The 18,589-nt window shown below is 45.3% G+C and overlaps 1 protein-coding gene across 1 annotated transcript; it reads right to left on the bottom strand.

Annotated features, from left to right (window-relative positions):
- Positions 1-250: 250 nt before the first annotated feature.
- Positions 251-17,559, bottom strand: wu:fk65c09 (keratin, type I cytoskeletal 10). The gene is made up of 9 exons (XM_065001008.1): positions 16,820-17,559; positions 11,995-12,077; positions 9,831-9,987; positions 9,466-9,627; positions 9,033-9,158; positions 8,606-8,749; positions 7,500-7,650; positions 1,403-2,956; positions 251-438 (listed from the first exon to the last, which is right to left on the bottom strand). Exons 1-9 carry the CDS (start codon positions 17,345-17,347, stop codon positions 398-400), a joined length of 2,946 nt encoding a protein of 981 aa, XP_064857080.1. The 5' UTR covers positions 17,348-17,559; the 3' UTR covers positions 251-397.
- Positions 17,560-18,589: the final 1,030 nt, after the last annotated feature.

The following is an 18,589-nucleotide window of genomic DNA, read 5'->3' as shown; positions in this document are numbered from 1 at the left end:
TCATTGTAGGGTCAGGTTTTTATTATAAATGGAAACGTCAAATGTAATTTAAATTAAACAGAAGAGAGAGAAGCGACACGTCATGATGTTCAGGTCAGAATGTGGACTGTGTGTGTTCTGCCAGGTGAGCTGTGTGTTAGTAGTAGAGAGAGGCTACGTGTGTGTGTGTGTGTGTGTGTGTGTGTGTGTGTGTGTGTGTGTGTGTGTGTGTGTGTGTGTGTGTGTGTGTGTGTGTGTGTGTGTGTGTGTGTGTGTGTGTGTGTGTGTGTGTGTGTGTGTGTGTGTGTGTGTGTGTGTGTGTGTGTGTGTGTGTGTGTGTGTGTGTGTGTGTGTGTGTGTGTGTAGGGGGTTCCATGGTCCTGGAGAGTGCTGTGACGTGAATCAGAGAAGGGAATCACTATATGGGAACTATGGTAATATCACCAGTAGAGACTTTACCTGGAAGAGAGATGGAGAGAGAGACATTGAGAAGCAAAATCTTTTTTTTCAATGTTGTAATATCTCTATCCTCACCTTCCATGAGTTAATATCTCTATCCTCACCTTCCATGGTGGGGCTGGTCTAATTATATCTCTTTTCACCTTCCAATGGAGCTGGTCTAGTTATTATATCTCTATGTTCACCTTCCATGGTGGAGCTGGTCTAGTTATTATATCTCTATGTTCACCTTCCACGGTGGAGCTGGTCTAGTTATTATATCTCTATGTTCACCTTCCATGGTGGAGCTGGTCTAGTTATTATATATCTATGTTCGCCTTCCATGGTGGAGCTGGTCTAGTTATTATATCTCTATGTTCACCTTCTGTGGTGGAGCTGGTCTAGCTTCCATGGTGGAGCTGGTCTAGTTATTATATCTCTATGTTCACCTTCCATGGTGGAGCTGGTCTAGTTATTATATCTCTATGTTCGGTGGAGCTGGTCTTCCATGGTGGAGCTGGTCTAGTTATTATATCTCTATGTTCACCTTCTGTGGTGGAGCTATTATATCTATGTTCATCTTCCATGGTGGAGTGGTCTAGTTATTATATCTTCTATGTTCACCTTCCATGGTGGAGCTGGTCTAGTTATTATATCTCTATGTTCACCTTCCATGGTGGAGCTGGTTCACCTTCCATGGTTATTATATCTCTATGTTCGCCTTCCATGGTGGAGCTGGTCTAGTTATTATATCTCTATGTTCACCTTCCGTGGTGGAGCTGGTCTAGTTATTATATCTCTATGTTCACCTTCCATGGTGGAGCTGGTCTAGTTATTATATCTCTATGTTCACCTTCCATGGTGGAGCTGGTCTAGTTATTATATCTCTATGTTCACCTTCCATGGTGGAGCTGGTCTAGTTATTATATCTCTATGTTCATCTTCCATGGTGGAGCTGGTCTAGTTATTATATCTCTATATTCACCTTCCATGGTGGAGCTGGTCAACATGCTGGTGGAAGACGAGTTGCTACCGGACATGGTCATGCCCCCGCCCGATGACATCATCATGGAACCTCCGCCGGACACAGTGCCACCTTCAGATGACACCGTGGCTGTACCTCCCTCCATGGCTGTTCCCCCGCTGGACACCATCGCGGCTCCTCCTGATGACATCAGAGCTGTTCCCCCGCTGGACACCATCGCGGCTCCTCCAGATGACATCAGAGCTGTTCCCCCGCTGGACACCATCGCGGCTCCTCCAGATGACATCAGAGCTGTTCCCCCGCTGGACACCATCGCGGCTCCTCCAGATGACATCAGAGCTGGTCCCCCGCCGGACACCATCGCGACGCCTCCTGATGACATCAGAGCTGGTCCCCCGCTGGACACCATCGCGGCTCCTCCAGATGACATCAGAGCTGGTCCCCCACCGGACACTATCGCGACGCCTCCTGATGACATCAGAGCTGGTCCCCCACCGGACACCATTGCGACGCCTCCTGATGACATCAGAGCTGGTCCCCCACCGGACACCATTGCGACGCCTCCTGATGACATCAGAGCTGGTCCCCCACCGGACACTATCGCGACGCCTCCTGATGACATCAGCGCTGGTCCCCCACCGGACACCATTGCGACGCCTCCTGCTGATGGCGCCGTGCCTCCTGCTGATAGGGCCGTGCCTCCTGCTGATGGGGCCGTGCCTCCTGCTGATGGCGCCGTGCCTCCTGCTGATGGGGCCGCGCCTCCTGCTGATGGCGCCGCGCCTCCTGCTGATGGGGCCGCGCCTCCTGCTGATGGGGCCGCGCCTCCTGCTGATGGGACCGCGCCTCCTGCTGATGGCGCCGCGCCTCCTGCTGATGGGGCCGCGCCTCCTGCTGATGGGGCCGCGCCTCCTGCTGATGGGGCCGCGCCTCCTGCTGATGGGGCCGCGCCTCCTGCTGATGGGGCCGCGCCTCCTGCTGATGGGGCCGCGCCTCCTGCTGATGGGGCCGCGCCTCCAGCTGATGGGGCCGCGCCTCCTGCTGATGGCGCCGTGCCTCCTGCTGATGGCGCCGTGCCTCCTGCTGATGGCGCCGTGCCTCCTGCTGATGGCGCCGTGCCTCCTGCTGATGGCGCCGTGCCTCCTGCTGATGGCGCCGTGCCTCCTGCTGATGGGGCCGTGCCTCCTGCTGATGGCGCCGTGCCTCCTGCTGATGGGGCCGTGCCTCCTGCTGATGGCGCCGTGCCTCCTGCTGATGGCGCCGTGCCTCCTGCTGATGGGGCCGTGCCTCCTGCTGATGGCGCCGTGCCTCCTGCTGATGGCGCCGTGGCTGATCCGCCGCCAGACACCATTGCGGGGCTTCCTGATGACATCATGGTTGGTCCACTGCCGGACACCATCGCGGCGCCTCCTGATGACAGCATGGCTGCCCCACCCCCAGAACGGCTGGAGGTGGAGCTAGTGGAATGCATCAACATGGAGCTTCCTCCCGTCCCCACTCCTCCTCCTGAGGATTTCACCTCCAACACAGTGGTCCTGGTCACAACAGCCTTACCTGAGTACATAGACAAACATGTTAATAAGACCTTTAAAACATTTACATATAAAGCAATAGTCCGCCCCAGTGGAGTCATATTACCCATAAAAACATTTACATATAAAGCAATAGTCCGCCCCAGTGGAGTCATATTACCCATAAAAACATTTACATATAAAGCAATAGTCCGCCCCAGTGGAGTCATATTACCCATAAAAACATTTACATATAAAGCAATAGTCCGCCCCAGTAGAGTCATATTACCCATAAAAACATTTACATATAAAGCAATAGTCCGCCCCAGTAGAGTCATATTACCCATAAAAACATTTACATATAAAGCAATAGTCCGCCCCAGTGGAGTCATATTACCCATAAAAACATTTACATATAAAGCAATAGTCCGCCCCATATTACCCAGTCATATTACCCATAAAAACATTTACATATAAAGCAATAGAGTCATATTACCCATAAAAACATTTACATATAAAGCAATAGTCCGGTTCAATAGTCCGCCCCAGTACAAAAAACATTTACATATAAAGCAATAGTCCGCCCCAGTGGAGTCATATTACCCATAAAAACACCAGAAATGGTTCCAATGATTTTTCATGCCATTTAATATTTCACGTCGTGAATTGTACAATCATTTCAAACTCAGCGTGTATTTGGTGTAGGTTGACTGTGCATTCGGAAAGTATTCAGACCTCTTCCTTTTCGCCACGTTTTGTCACTTTACAGCCTCATTCTAAAATGGATTAAATAAATGTTTTTCCTCAATCTACCCCCAATACCCCATAACTCAATCTACCCCCAATACCCCATAACTCAATCTACCCCCAATACCCCATAACTCAATCTACCCCCAATACCCCATAACTCAATCTACCCCCAATACCCCATAATGACAAAGCAAAAACAGGTTTTTAGAAATTTTTGCAAATGTATTATAAATTAAAAAAACAGAAATACCTTATTAACATAAGTATTCAGATCCTTTTGCTATGAGACTCAAAATTGAGTTCAGGTGCATCCTGTTTCCATTGATCATCCTTGAGATGTTTCTACAACGTGATTGGAGTCCACCTGTGGTAAATTCAATTGATTGGACATGATTGGGAAAGGCACACGCCTGTCTATATAAGGTCCCACAGTTGACAGTACATGTCAGAGCAAAAACCAAGACATGAGGTCAAAGGAATTGTCTGTAGAGCTCCGAGACAGGATTGTGTCGAGGCACAGATCTGGGGAAGGGTACCAAAACATTTCAGCAGCATTGAAGGTCCTCAAGAACACAATGGCCTCCATCATTCTTAAATGGAAGAAGTTTGGAACCACCAAGAGTCTTCCTAGAGCTGGCCGCCCTGCCAAACTGAGCAATCAGGGGAGAAGGGCCTTGGTCAGGGAGGGGACCAAGAACCTGATCGTCACTCTGACAGAGCTTGAGAGGATCTCCAGAGAAGAATGGGAGAAACTCCCCAAATACAGGTGTGCCAAGCTTGTAGCGTCATACCCAAGAAGACTCAAGGCTGTAATCTCTGCCCAAGGTGCTTCAACAAAGTACTGAGTAAAGGGTCTGAATACTTATGTAAATGTGATGTTTCCATTTTATATATATATTTTTTTGCTACAATAATTGTCATTATGGGGTATTGTATGTATATTGATGAGGGAAAAAACTATTTAATCAATTTTAAGAATAAGGCTGTAACGTAACAAAATCAGGAAAAAAGTCAAGGGGTCTGAATACTTTCCAAATGCACTGTACCTTGGCGTGATGTTTTGACAGCCGTGTAAATCTCTCGAACAGTGTGAGTTTTACCAATATATCCGCCTAAATTTACTCCCAAAAAATTGGACATGCTAATTGTTGACAAACGTTTCCTTGTCCAGCGGGAGAGATTTGAGCGGTTATCACCATGTCACACCAGTGTAAACCTACACCAGGTTATCACCATGTCACACCAGTGTAAACCTACACCAGGTTATCACCATGTCACACCAGTGTAAACCTACACCAGGTTATCACCATGTCACACCAGTGTAAACCTACACCAGACACAGACCAGGTTATCACCATGTCACACCAGTGTAAACCTACACCAGGTTATCACCATGTCACACCAGTGTAAACCTACACCAGGTTATCACCATGTCACACCAGTGTAAACCTACACCAGGTTATCACCATGTCACACCAGTGTAAACCTACACCAGGTTATCAGGTTATCACCATGTCACACCAGTGTAAACCTACACCAGGTTATCACCATGTCACACCAGTGTAAACCTACACCAGGTCACACCATGTCACACCAGTGTAAACCATGTCACACCAGACACAGACCAGGTTATCACCATGTCACACCAGTGTAAACCTACACCAGGTTATCACCATGTCACACCAGTGTAAACCTACACCAGGTTATCACCATGTCACACCAGTGTAAACCTACACCAGGTTATCACCATGTCACACCAGTGTAAACCTACACCAGGTTATCACCATGTCACACCAGTGTAAACCTACACCAGGTTATCACCATGTCACACCAGTGTAAACCTACACCAGACACAGACCAGGTTATCACCATGTCACACCAGTGTAAACCTACACCAGGTTATCACCATGTCACACCAGTGTAAACCTACACCAGGTTATCACCATGTCACACCAGTGTAAACCTACACCAGACACAGACCAGGTTATCACCATGTCACACCAGTGTAAACCTACACCAGGTTATCACCATGTCACACCAGTGTAAACCTACACCAGGTTATCACCATGTCACACCAGTGTAAACCTACACCAGACACAGACCAGGTTATCAACATGTCACACCAGTGTAAACCTACACCAGACACAGACCAGGTTATCACCATGTCACACCAGTGTAAACCTACACCAGACACAGACCAGGTTATCACCATGTCACACCAGTGTAAACCTACACCAAACACAGACCAGGTTATCACCATGTCACACCAGTGTAAACCTACACCAGACACAGACCAGGTTATCACCATGTCACACCAGTGTAAACCTACACCAGACACAGACCAGGTTATCACCATGTCACACCAGTGTAAACCTACACCAGACACAGACCAGGTTATCACCATGTCACACCAGTGTAAACCTACACCAGACACAGACCAGGTTATCACCATGTCACACCAGTGTAAACCTACACCAGACACAGACCAGGTTATCACCATGTCACACCAGTGTAAACCTACACCAGGTTATCACCATGTCACACCAGTGTAAACCTACACCAGGTTATCACCATGTCACACCAGTGTAAACCTACACCAGACACAGACCAGGTTATCAACATGTCACACCAGTGTAAACCTACACCAGACACAGACCAGGTTATCAACATGTCACACCAGTGTAAACCTACACCAGACACAGACCAGGTTATCAACATGTCACACCAGTGTAAACCTACACCAAACACAGACCAGGTTATCACCAGACACAGACCAGGTTATCAACATGTCACACCAGTGTAAACCTACACCAGACACAGACCAGGTTATCAACATGTCACACCAGTGTAAACCTACACCAGACACAGACCAGGTTATCAACATGTCACACCAGTGTAAACCTACACCAGACACAGACCAGGTTATCAACATGTCACACCAGTGTAAACCCACACCAGACACAGACCAGGTTATCACCATGTCACACCAGTGTAAACCTACACCAGACACAGACCAGGTTATCACCAGACACAGACCAGGTTATCACCATGTCACACCAGTGTAAACCTACACCAGACACAGACCAGGTTATCACCATGTCACACCAGTGTAAACCTACACCAGACACAGACCAGGTTATCACCATGTCACACCAGTGTAAACCTACACCAGACACAGACCAGGTTATCACCAAGTCACACCAGTGTAAACCTACACCAGACACAGACCAGGTTATCAACAAGTCACACCAGTGTAAACCTACACCAGACACAGACCAGGTTATCACCAGACACAGACCAGGTTATCACCATGTCACACCAGTGTAAACCTACACCAGGTTATCACCATGTCACACCAGTGTAAACCTACACCAGACACAGACCAGGTTATCAACCAGACACAGACCAGGTTATCACCAGACACAGACCAGGTTATCACCATCTCACACCAGTGTAAACCTACACCAGACACAGACCAGGTTATCACCATGTCACACCAGTGTAAACCTACACCAGACACAGACCAGGTTATCACCATGTCACACCAGTGTAAACCTACAACAGAGACAGACCAGGTTATCACCAAGTCACACCAGTGTAAACCTACACCAGAGACAGACCTTGAATAAAAGTAGTTCCAAAATCCCAGATGGAAAAATTAATTGTGAAAAAACGATTGGAACCATTTCTGGGTTTTATGACTCATATGGTAGTACTCATTACTTGATAACTTTGTACTTCAAATGTTTTCTTTGTGTATTTTTGTATTTTACAGACTCTTGAAAGATCAGCCTTTCATGCATGGGCTGAGAGAGATCCTAACTAACAAGTTTTACCTGCCGACCTCCCGGCTCCTCCAGAGACCAACATGCCCCCTCCCAGGTCAGCCCCTCCAGGGACCATGCCCCCTCCCAGGCCGGCTCCCTCCAGCAGATGCTTATACTGCTGGATCTCCATCTCTAGACGACTCTTGATGTTCAGAAGGATCTGGGAGAGTGAGTGAGAGAGGGGGAGGTAGAGAGCGAGAGAGGGGGAGGTAGAGAGAGAAAGAGAAAGACAGAGGGGGAGAGGAGGTAGAGAGGGTGGTAGAGAGAGAGGGGAGGTAGAGAGAGAGGGGAGGGAGAGAGGGTGGTAGAGAGAGAGGGGAGGGAGAGAGGGTGGTAGAGAGAGAGGAGGGAGAGAGAGGGAGTGAAGTGGAGAGGTAATTTATGATTGAGCCGGCATTCGCAGCGCTTACCATGAATGAGATATCCGTGCTGGAGAAATTACGTATTGTGAGCTGCTCTGTAACGCTGCTCTATAACGCTGCTCTGGAACGCTCCTCTGGAACGCTCCTCTGGAACGCTGCTCTGTAACGCTGCTCTGTAACGCTGCTCTGTAACGCTGCTCTGGAACGCTGCTCTGGAACGCTGCTCTGTAACGCTGCTCTGTAACGCTGCTCTGGAACGCTGCTCTGTAACGCTGCTCTGGAACGCTGCTCTGTAACGCTGCTCTGGAACGCTCCTCTGTAACGCTGCGCTGTAACGCTCCTCTGTAACGCTCTGTAACGCTGCTCTGTAACGCTGCTCTGTAACGCTCCTCTGTAACGCTGCTCTGTAACACTCCTCTGTAACGCTCCTCTGTAACGCTCCTCTGTAACGTTCCTCTGTAACGTTGCTCTGTAACGCTCCTCTGTAACGCTGCTCTGTAATGCTACAACGCTGCTCTGTAACGCTCCTCTATAACGCTGTAACGCTCCTCTGTAACGCTGCTCTGTAACGCTGCTCTGTAACGCTCCTCTGTAACGCTCCTCTGTAACGCTGCTCTGTAACGCTCCTCTGTAACGCTCCTCTGTAACGCTCCTCTGTAACGCTCCTCTGTAATGCTGCTCTGTAACACACCTTGGATTGAATCCCTAATCAGTGTTTGTGAGTGATTCAGTATAGAGGTATGGTGACTGTACCTGGTAGTCCTGGCTCTGCTCAGTGGTGCTGGCCCTTATGGAGGTCAGTTCTCCCTCCAGGCCCATCACCTTGCCACTATACCCAGACAGACGTTGCTGGAACTGGGACTGAACCTCCAACAGCCTGGCCTCTAGGTTCACCATCTGGAGGAGGGCAGGGTGGGGGACAAACACAGAGAGAGAGACACGAAGGAAACACACACACAGGCGCACACACACACACAGAAGACACACACACACACATTTAGCATGACAGGGATTAGAAATGGGGACATTTGGGGAGTATAGTGAGTGAGTGGGCATGGTACCCACCCCATACATAGTCCTTGGTATTCCATCTGTAGGGTTTCTCTAGTGTGTGTGTGTGTGTGTGTGTGTGTGTGTGTGTGTGTGTGTGTGTGTGTGTGTGTGTGTGTGTGTGGCCCACCCCCATACGTAGTCCCTGGTATTCCATCTGTAGGGTCTGGTAGCGGTTCCGTAACTCTGTCATCTCCGACGTGGCCGTCGTTGTCGTCTCCATCACCACCGCCGACTCTGCCTGCTTCATCTCCACCTGACACACACAGAGAGAGACACACGTCACACACACACAAACACACACACACACACACACACAGAGAGAGACACATGTCACACACACACACACAGAGAGAGACACACGTCACACACACACACACACACACACAGAGAGAGACACACGTCACACACACACACACACACACAGAGAGAGACACACGTCTCACACACACACACACACACAGAGAGAGAGAGACATGTCACACACACACACACACTCAGCACCTCTGATACATGTTTTAATGTTGGCCTGTGGTAGTGCCTGCGTTGGCGTGGTAACAGACCTGTTTCATGTACCAGGCCTCGGCCTGTCTGCGGTTTTTCTCCACGGCCGCCTCGTACTCCGACCTGACTTCAGCCAGCATCAGAGACAGGTCCTGGCTCTTAGTAGCCTGGACATCCACGTTCACCTGGCCCGTCATCCCCCCACGCATGGACAACAGCTCCTAGAGAGGTCACAGGTTAGGGGTCAGAGGGTGAGAGAGATAGACAGAGAGAAACACAGAGGGAGGGTGAGATGGACAGAGAGGGAGAGAGAGATAGACAGAGAGAGAGAGAGAGAGATAGACAGAGAGATGGACAGAGAGGGAGAGAGAGATAGACAGAGAGAAACAGAGAAAGAGAGAGCGAGAGACAGGTGGGCCCTCACCTCTTCATGGCTCTTCGCCATGGAGACCCGTTCGTTCTCGTACCCCTGCAGGTCCTGCATCATGGCTGTGATGTTCATCTCAAACTCCCGCTGCAGGTTCCTCAGACCCCCGATGTCCCCCTCCACACACTGGCGCAAAGACAGCTCATTCTCCCACCTGGCAGAAATACAATGAATAGAGATGACACCATATTAACAGGCCCAGAGAGATGAGTGACAGATCCGTTAGCTCTTTGGGGTTTAGGCTGGGTATCTGTAAAGCCCTTTAGTGACACCTGCTGATGTAAAAAAAGGGCTTTAACTTTAACTCTACAGGATCGATAGATAAAAAATCCTACAATGTGATTTTCTGGATTTTTTTTCCTCATTTTGTCTGTCATAGTTGAAGTGTACCTATGAAGAAAATTACAGGCCTTTCTCATCTTTTTAAGTGGGAGAACTTGCACAATTGGTGGCTGACTAAATACTTTTTTGCCCCACTGTATCTGATATGGGCAGAAAGCTTAAATTCTTGTTAATCTAACTGCACTGTCCAATTTACAGTAGCTATTGCAGTGAAAGAATACCATGCTATTGTTTGAGGGGAGTGCACAGTTATGAACTTGAACATGTATTAATAAACCAATTGGGCACATTTGGGCAGTCTTGATACAACATTTTGAACAGATATGCAATGGTGCATTTGATCAGTCTAAAACATTGTGCATGCAGTACTGCCATCTACTGGCCAAAATATAGATTGCACCTGGGCTGGAATAATACATTATGGCCTTTCTGTTGCATTTAAAAGATGATGCTACAAAAAAAATACAAAGAACGCATGTTTTTTTCTTTGTATTATCTTTTACCAGATCTAATGTGTTATATTCTCCTACATTAATTTAACATTTCCACAAACTTCAAAGTGTTTCCTTTCAAATGTTATCAAGAATATGCATATCCTTGCTTCAGGGCCTGAGTTACAGGCAGTTAGATTTGGGTATTTTAGGCGAAAATTGAAAAAAGGGGCGGATCCTTAGGAGGTTGTTTAAGAAATGACTGTGATTGATTGATAACTGCAAGATAAGGCCCAATACTACTAGTCTACACGCTACACACAGTGAGCATTTCAACCATAGAAACAGAATCATTGTAGTTCTATTATTTCAACACCGGGTCAGGTGAACTCGATAACTGCCATGGTTATGTTGTAAGAAATGTATGTTTTGTCTGAGAGTGATAGATAATTAAGAAAATTAGTGGGGTTACAACTACAAGCAAAGACCCTATAGAAGTAGCCTATGATAACGGTGAGCATTTCATCTCCCGAACCAAAGCTGTTAGCCTGGGCACCTGTCTGTCAGTGCTGTCGTTCCACTCCTTTTACGCCGTGTCACATTCCAAACAGGGAGTGGCAAGGAGTGGAATGTTAGCACAAACAGACTGGTACCAAGCTAACAGCTGTGTCTTCTAATTCACGTCCTTGCCATTTCCTGACGACTAATTGTCCAATAGACTTGGTCTGTAGGAGAAGATGAGGATTAAGTAATGAATAGTGTTGTTTGGACTATCTATAGGCTACAACTGATTTAATTATTTTCTTTACTGGTACCTACTTCATTGAGACATAGTGTACATATTGCTGTGTATATATTGTTGATTAATTATATAGGTAACAACTGGTATCTACTTCATTGAGACAGTCTATATATTGTTGATTAATTATATAGATAACAACTGGTATCTACTTCATTGAGACAGTCTATATATTGTTGATTAATTATATAGGTAACAACTGGTATCTACTTCATTGAGACAGTCTATATATTGTTGATTAATTATATAGGTAACAACTGGTATCTACTTCATTGAGACAGTGTATATATTGTTGATTAATTATATAGGTAACAACTGGTATCTACTTCATTGAGACATAGTGTACATATTGCTGTGTATATATTGTTGATTAATTATATAGGTAACAACTGTGTGAGAATGGTGCATAAAGAACCATTCTCCTCCAGGACATAAAGCCTGTTTCACTGTTCAGGATATGTCCACTATGTATCACTGAGACACCTTAATGAAGAAAATAATTCAATCAAGTTTGCATGACAATCTACTCAAAATGTTGCCAAGGACAATAAACTATTCATCCATCCATCCAATCATCCATCCATCCTACTTGACTCTGAAGTCGTCAGCAGTCAGCTTGGCGTTGTCGATCTCCACAGCAATCTGAGTGTTGTGTATCAGGAAACCCATGAGCTGCAGACAGAGACAGGAGTCAGACACTGTGTGTGTGTGTGTGTGTGTGTGTGTGTGTGTGTCCCAGTCCCACAAGCCATTTCACAAATGATGATGCTTTTGAAAAATATCATATCATTTTTTGAGAAATAATTTCAAAAACGTTTTTTAGGGCATGTAGAAAGATATTCAAATGATCTACTCAATAACATACCCATAACGCACTCAGCAACATCCCCCATAATGCACTCAGCAACATACCCCATAATGCACTCAGCAACATACCCCATAATGCACTCAGCAACATACCCCATAATGCACTCAGCAACATACCCCATAATGCACTCAGCAACATACCCCATAATGCACTCAGCAACATACCCCATAATGCACTCAGCAACATACCCCATAATGCACTCAACAACATACCCCATAATGCACTCAGCAACGTACCCCATAATGCACTCAACAACGTACCCCATAATGCACTCAGCAACGTACCCCATAATGCACTCAGCAACGTACCCCATAATGCACTCAGCAACGTACCCCATAATGCGCTCAACAACGTACCCCATAATGAGCTCAACAACGTACCCCATAATGCACTCAACAACGTACCCCATAACGCACTAAACAACATCCCCCATTATGCACTCAATAACATGCCCCATAATGCACTCAATAACATACCCCATAATGCACTCAATAACATATCCCATAATGCACTCAATAACATACCCCATAATGCACTCAATAACATACCCCATAATGCACTAAACAACATACCCCATAATGCACTAAACAACATACCCCATAATGCACTCAATAACATACCCCATAATGCACTAAACAACATACCCCATAATGCACTAAACAACATACCCCATAATGCACTAAACAACATACCCCATAATGCACTCAATAACATATCCCATAATGCACTCAATAACATGCCCCATAATGCACTAAACAACATACCCCATAATGCACTAAACAACGTACCCCATAATGCACTCAATAACATACCCCATAATGCACTCAATAACATGCCCCATAATGCACTCAATAACATGCCCCATAATGCACTAAACAACATACCCCATAATGCACTAAACAACATACCCCATAATGCACTCAAAACATACCCCATAATGCACTCAATAACATGCCCCATAATGCACTCAATAACATGCCCCATAATGCACTCAATAACATGCCCCATAATGCACTAAACAACATACCCCATAATGCACTAAACAACATACCCCATAATGCACTAAACAACGTACCCCATAATGCACTCAATAACATACCCCATAATGCACTCAATAACATGCCCCATAATGCACTCAATAACATGCCCCATAATGCACTAAACAACATACCCCATAATGCACTAAACAACGTACCCCATAATGCACTCAATAACGTATCCCATAATGCACTCAATAACATACCCCATAATGCACTCAATAACATACCCCATAATGCACTCAATAACATACCCCATAATGCACTCAATAACATATCCCATAATGCACTCAATAACATACCCCATAATGCACTCAATAACATACCCCATAATGCACTCAATAACATACCCCATAATGCACTCAATGACATATCCCATAATGCACTCAACGACATACCCCATAATGCACTCAACGACATACCCCATAATGCACTCAATAACATACCCCATAATGCACTCAATAACATACCCCATAATGCACTCAACAACATACCCCATAATGCACTCAATAACATACCCCATAATGCACTCAATAACATACCCCATAATGCACTCAATAACATACCCCATAATGCACTCAATAACATATCCCATAATGCACTCAATAACATACCCCATAATGCACTCAATAACATACCCCATAATGCACTCAATAACATACCCCATAATGCACTCAACAACATACCCCATAATGCACTCAACAACATACCCCATAATGCACTCAATAACATACCCCATAATGCACTCAATAACATATCCCATAATGCACTCAATAACATATCCCATAATGCACTCAATAACATACCCCATAATGCACTCAATAACATATCCCATAATGCACTCAATAACATATCCCATAATGCACTCAATAACATACCCCATAATGCACTCAATAACATATCCCATAATGCACTCAATAACATACCCCATAATGCACTCAATAACATACCCCATAATGCACTCAATAACATACCCCATAATGCACTCAATAACATACCCCATAATGTACTCAATAACATACCCCATAATGCACTCAATAACATACCCCATAATGTACTCAATAACATATCCCATAATGCACTCAATAACATACCCCATAATGTACTCAATAACATATCCCATAATGCACTCAATAACATACCCCATAATGCACTCAATAACATACCCCATAATGCACTCAATAACATATCCCATAATGCACTCAATAACATACCCCATAATGCACTCAATAACATATCCCATAATGTACTAAACAACATACCCCATAATGTACTAAACAACATACCCCATAATGTACTAAACAACATACCCCATAATGTACTCAATAACCATAATGCACTCAATAACATACCCCATAATGCACTCAATAACATACCCCATAATGCACTCAATAACATACCCCATAATGCACTCAATAACATACCCCATAATGCACTCAATAACATACCCCATAATGCACTCAATAACATACCCCATAATGCACTCAATAACATACCCCATAATGCACTCAATAACATACCCCATAATGCACTCAATAACATACCCCATAATGCACTCAATAACATACCCCATAATGCACTCAATAACATACCCCATAATGCACTCAATAACATACCCCATAATGCACTCAATAACATACCCCATAATGTACTCAATAACATACCCCATAATGTACTCAATAACATACCCCATAATGTACTCAATAACATACCCCATAATGCACTCAATAACATACCCCATAATGCACTCAATAACATACCCCATAATGCACTCAATAACATACCCCATAATGCACTCAATAACATACCCATAATGCACTCAATAACATACCCCATAATGCACTCAATAACATACCCCATAATGCACTCAATAACATACCCCATAATGCACTCAATAACATACCCCATAATGCACTCAATAACATACCCCATAATGTACTCAATAACATACCCCATAATGTACTCAACAACATACCCCATAATGCCCCATAATGCACTCAATAACATACCCCATAATGCACTCAATAACATACCCCATAATGCACTCAATAACATACCCCATAATGTACTCAATAACCCCATAATGCACTCAATAATAATGCACATAATAATGCACTCAATAACATACCCCATAATGCACTCAATAACATACCCCATAATGTACTCAATAACATACCCCATAATGCACTCAATAACATACCCCATAATGTACTCAATAACATACCCCATAATGCACTCAATAACATACCCCATAATGCACTCAATAACATACCCCATAATGCACTCAATAACATACCCCATAATGCACTCAATAACATACCCCATAATGCACTCAATAACATACCCCATAATGCACTCAATAACATACCCCATAATGCACTCAATAACATACCCCATAATGCACTCAATAACATACCCCATAATGCACTCAATAACATACCCCATAATGCACTCAATAACATACCCCATAATGCACTCAATAACATACCCCATAATGCACTCAATAACATACCCCATAATGCACTCAATAACATACCCCATAATGCACTCAATAACATACCCCATAATGTACTCAATAACATACCCCATAATGCACTCAATAACATACCCCATAATGCACTCAATAACATACCCCATAATGTACTCAATAACATACCCCATAATGTACTCAATAACATACCCCATAATGCACTCAATAACATACCCCATAATGTACTCAATAACATATCCCATAATGCACTCAATAACCATAATGCACTCAATAACATACCCCATAATGCACTCAATAACATACCCCATAATGCACTCAATAACATACCCCATAATGCACTCAATAACATACCCCATAATGCACTCAATAACATACCCCATAATGCACTCAATAACATACCCCATAATGTACTCAATAACATATCCCATAATGCACTCAATAACATATCCCATAATGCACTCAACAACATACCCCATAATGCACTCAATAACATACCCCATAATGTACTCAACAACATACCCCATAATGCACTCAACAACATACCCCATAATGCACTCAACGACATACCCCATAATGCACTCAACGACATACCCCATAATGCACTCAACGACATACCCCATAATGCACTCAATAACATACCCCATAATGCACTCAATAACATACCCCATAATGCACTCAATAACATACCCCATAATGCACTCAATAACATACCCCATAATGCACTCAACGACATATATGACTATAGCAAATATAGATAAGGTCATCTACAATACTGGATATTATTTTAGCAAAAACACCCAAGACATTTAGCAGTAGGCTCCCACTGAGCACATACTGTATGTCAATTCAATGTCTGTCCCACATTGGTTCAACGTAATTTCATTGAAATGATGTGGGAACAAAGTTGATTGAATCAGTGTGTCTCCCGTGGGATAGTTCTTGTGCGCTTTTACGCACAACTTTTACAATTGGCAAGCTCGCTCAGGGAGAGACGGAGAGAGATAGTTTTAACGCCTACCTGCTCCATGAGTGGTTTGAGTGTTGCGTCGTAGATGGTCAGGTCGTGCGCCTCCACCTTGTTGAAGGTGAAGGTCTTCAGCTTCTCCTCCAGCTGGTGGTTGGTAGCCTCCAGCTGGCGAACCTTCTCCATGTAGGTTGCCAGGCGGTCGTTCAGGTTGTGCATGTGCTGCTTCTCGTTACCGGCGAACCCGAGGGACGTGTCCTCAACACCTCCACCGTACCCGAAACCACCTCCTCCACCGCCTCCACCGCCACCGAACATCCCGCTGCCGCTGCCACCGGTGCTCATCCCACTCCCCAGACCTGCCATGTGGCTGGAGGATGACATCCTGAACCCTCCTCCTCCACCGTCTCCAAAGCCCTTCCCGAATCCGAGACTAGCGCCTCCTCCTCCGACCCCAATGCCCATTCTGCTCCCGAAGTTGGAGCGCATTGACGAACCCCCGGCGGAGGACAATGCCATCTTCCGGCTCCCGAACCCGGAGAACGAGTTGGCGGAGAACTGCTGCTTCCCGGACAGACTCATCGATCACGACTACAACAATGACTATTGCCTAGCTGAGAGAAAGAGACTGCCTATCTTTCAGTCTTCTGTCCTCTACCGCTACTGCTGCTTGTGCTGCTGCTGCTGAGGTGGCGAGGGTCTGAAGCGGATGAGAGAGCCTGTGACCGCGGCTACTGTCACCGAGCGTCAAGTGTTAATATCCTGAGTATTAAGTGATGGATATATATATATATAGAGCCGCACTGGCTCGCTCTCCACGCCCCGGTAAAACGCAATTGGCCACTGGTAGCCGAACCCCCCAGCCCCAGGCCAATGTTCCTTGATCTTTTGGGTGGAGCTGAAGGTACAGGGAGGTGAACTGTGTATTAATGTGACTGTCACGTGGCTAAGGGCGTGGTACTGCACACAGGACTCTGTGTAAAAGTAGTGCACTATGCAGTGATGTACTTCATTAAGTAAAAATACTTTAAATCACTACTTACAATTGGGTACTTTAACCACCACTGGAAAGTAGTGCAGGGAATAGGGTGCCATTAGGGATGTACTTTAGGGTAAAGTAGTGCACTACGTAGGGAATATGGTTCCATTATGGATGTACATTAGGGTAAAGTAGTGCACTACGTAGGGAATAGGGTGCCAATAGGGATGTACATTAGGGTAAAGTAGTGCACTATGTAGGGAATAGGGTGCCATTAGGGATGTACATTAGGGTAAAGTAGTGCACTACGTAGGGAATAGGGAGCCATTAGGGATGTACTATAGGGTAAAGTAGTGCACTATGTAGGGAATAGGGTGCCATTAGGGATGTATATTAGGGTAAAGTAGTGCACTACGTAGGGAATAGGGTGCCATTCGGGAAATAATCACAAGTGTTTTTCTATTACTTTTACATAACGGTCCATTAGTGCGGTTCTCATTAAGCGGAAATTCTGCATTTGTGGCGTGTGTGCGTGCGTGCGTGCGTGCGTGCGTGCGTGCGTGCGTGCGTGTGTGCGTGTGTCAGTCAGTTTGTGTGTACCATTGGGTGTGTGTCAGTCAGTTTGTGTGTACCATTGGGTGTGTGTCAGTCAGTTTGTGTGTACCATTGGGTGTGTGTCAGTTTGTGTGTACCATTGGGTGTGTGTCAGTTTGTGTGTACCATTGGGTGTGTGTCAGTCAGTTTGTGTGTACCATTGGGTGTGTGTCAGTCAGTTTGTGTGTACCATTGGGTGTGTGTCAGTCAGTTTGTGTGTACCATTGGGTGTGTGTCAGTCAGTTTGTGTG

The sequence above is a fragment of the Oncorhynchus nerka genome, linkage group LG15 (genome assembly GCF_034236695.1).
Source record: "Oncorhynchus nerka isolate Pitt River linkage group LG15, Oner_Uvic_2.0, whole genome shotgun sequence".
Lineage (NCBI taxonomy): Eukaryota > Metazoa > Chordata > Actinopteri > Salmoniformes > Salmonidae > Oncorhynchus > Oncorhynchus nerka.
The sequence above is the reverse complement of the archived record's forward strand: the minus strand, read 5'-3'. Positions and strand labels throughout refer to the sequence as shown.

Excerpts from the sequence above, each read along its gene's own strand:
- wu:fk65c09 (XM_065001008.1), bottom strand. The coding sequence starts at position 17,347 with ATGAGTCTGTCCGGGAAGCAGCAGTTCTCCGCCAACTCGTTCTCCGGG. Across the intron at positions 8,750-9,032 it reads ACCAGGGACTACGTATGGGG|ATGGTGAACCTAGAGGCCAG; the intron begins GTGGGCCACACA and ends GCCCTCCTCCAG. Across the intron at positions 2,957-7,499 it reads AGGAGCCGGGAGGTCGGCAG|GTAAGGCTGTTGTGACCAGG; the intron begins GTAAAACTTGTT and ends CTATGTACTCAG.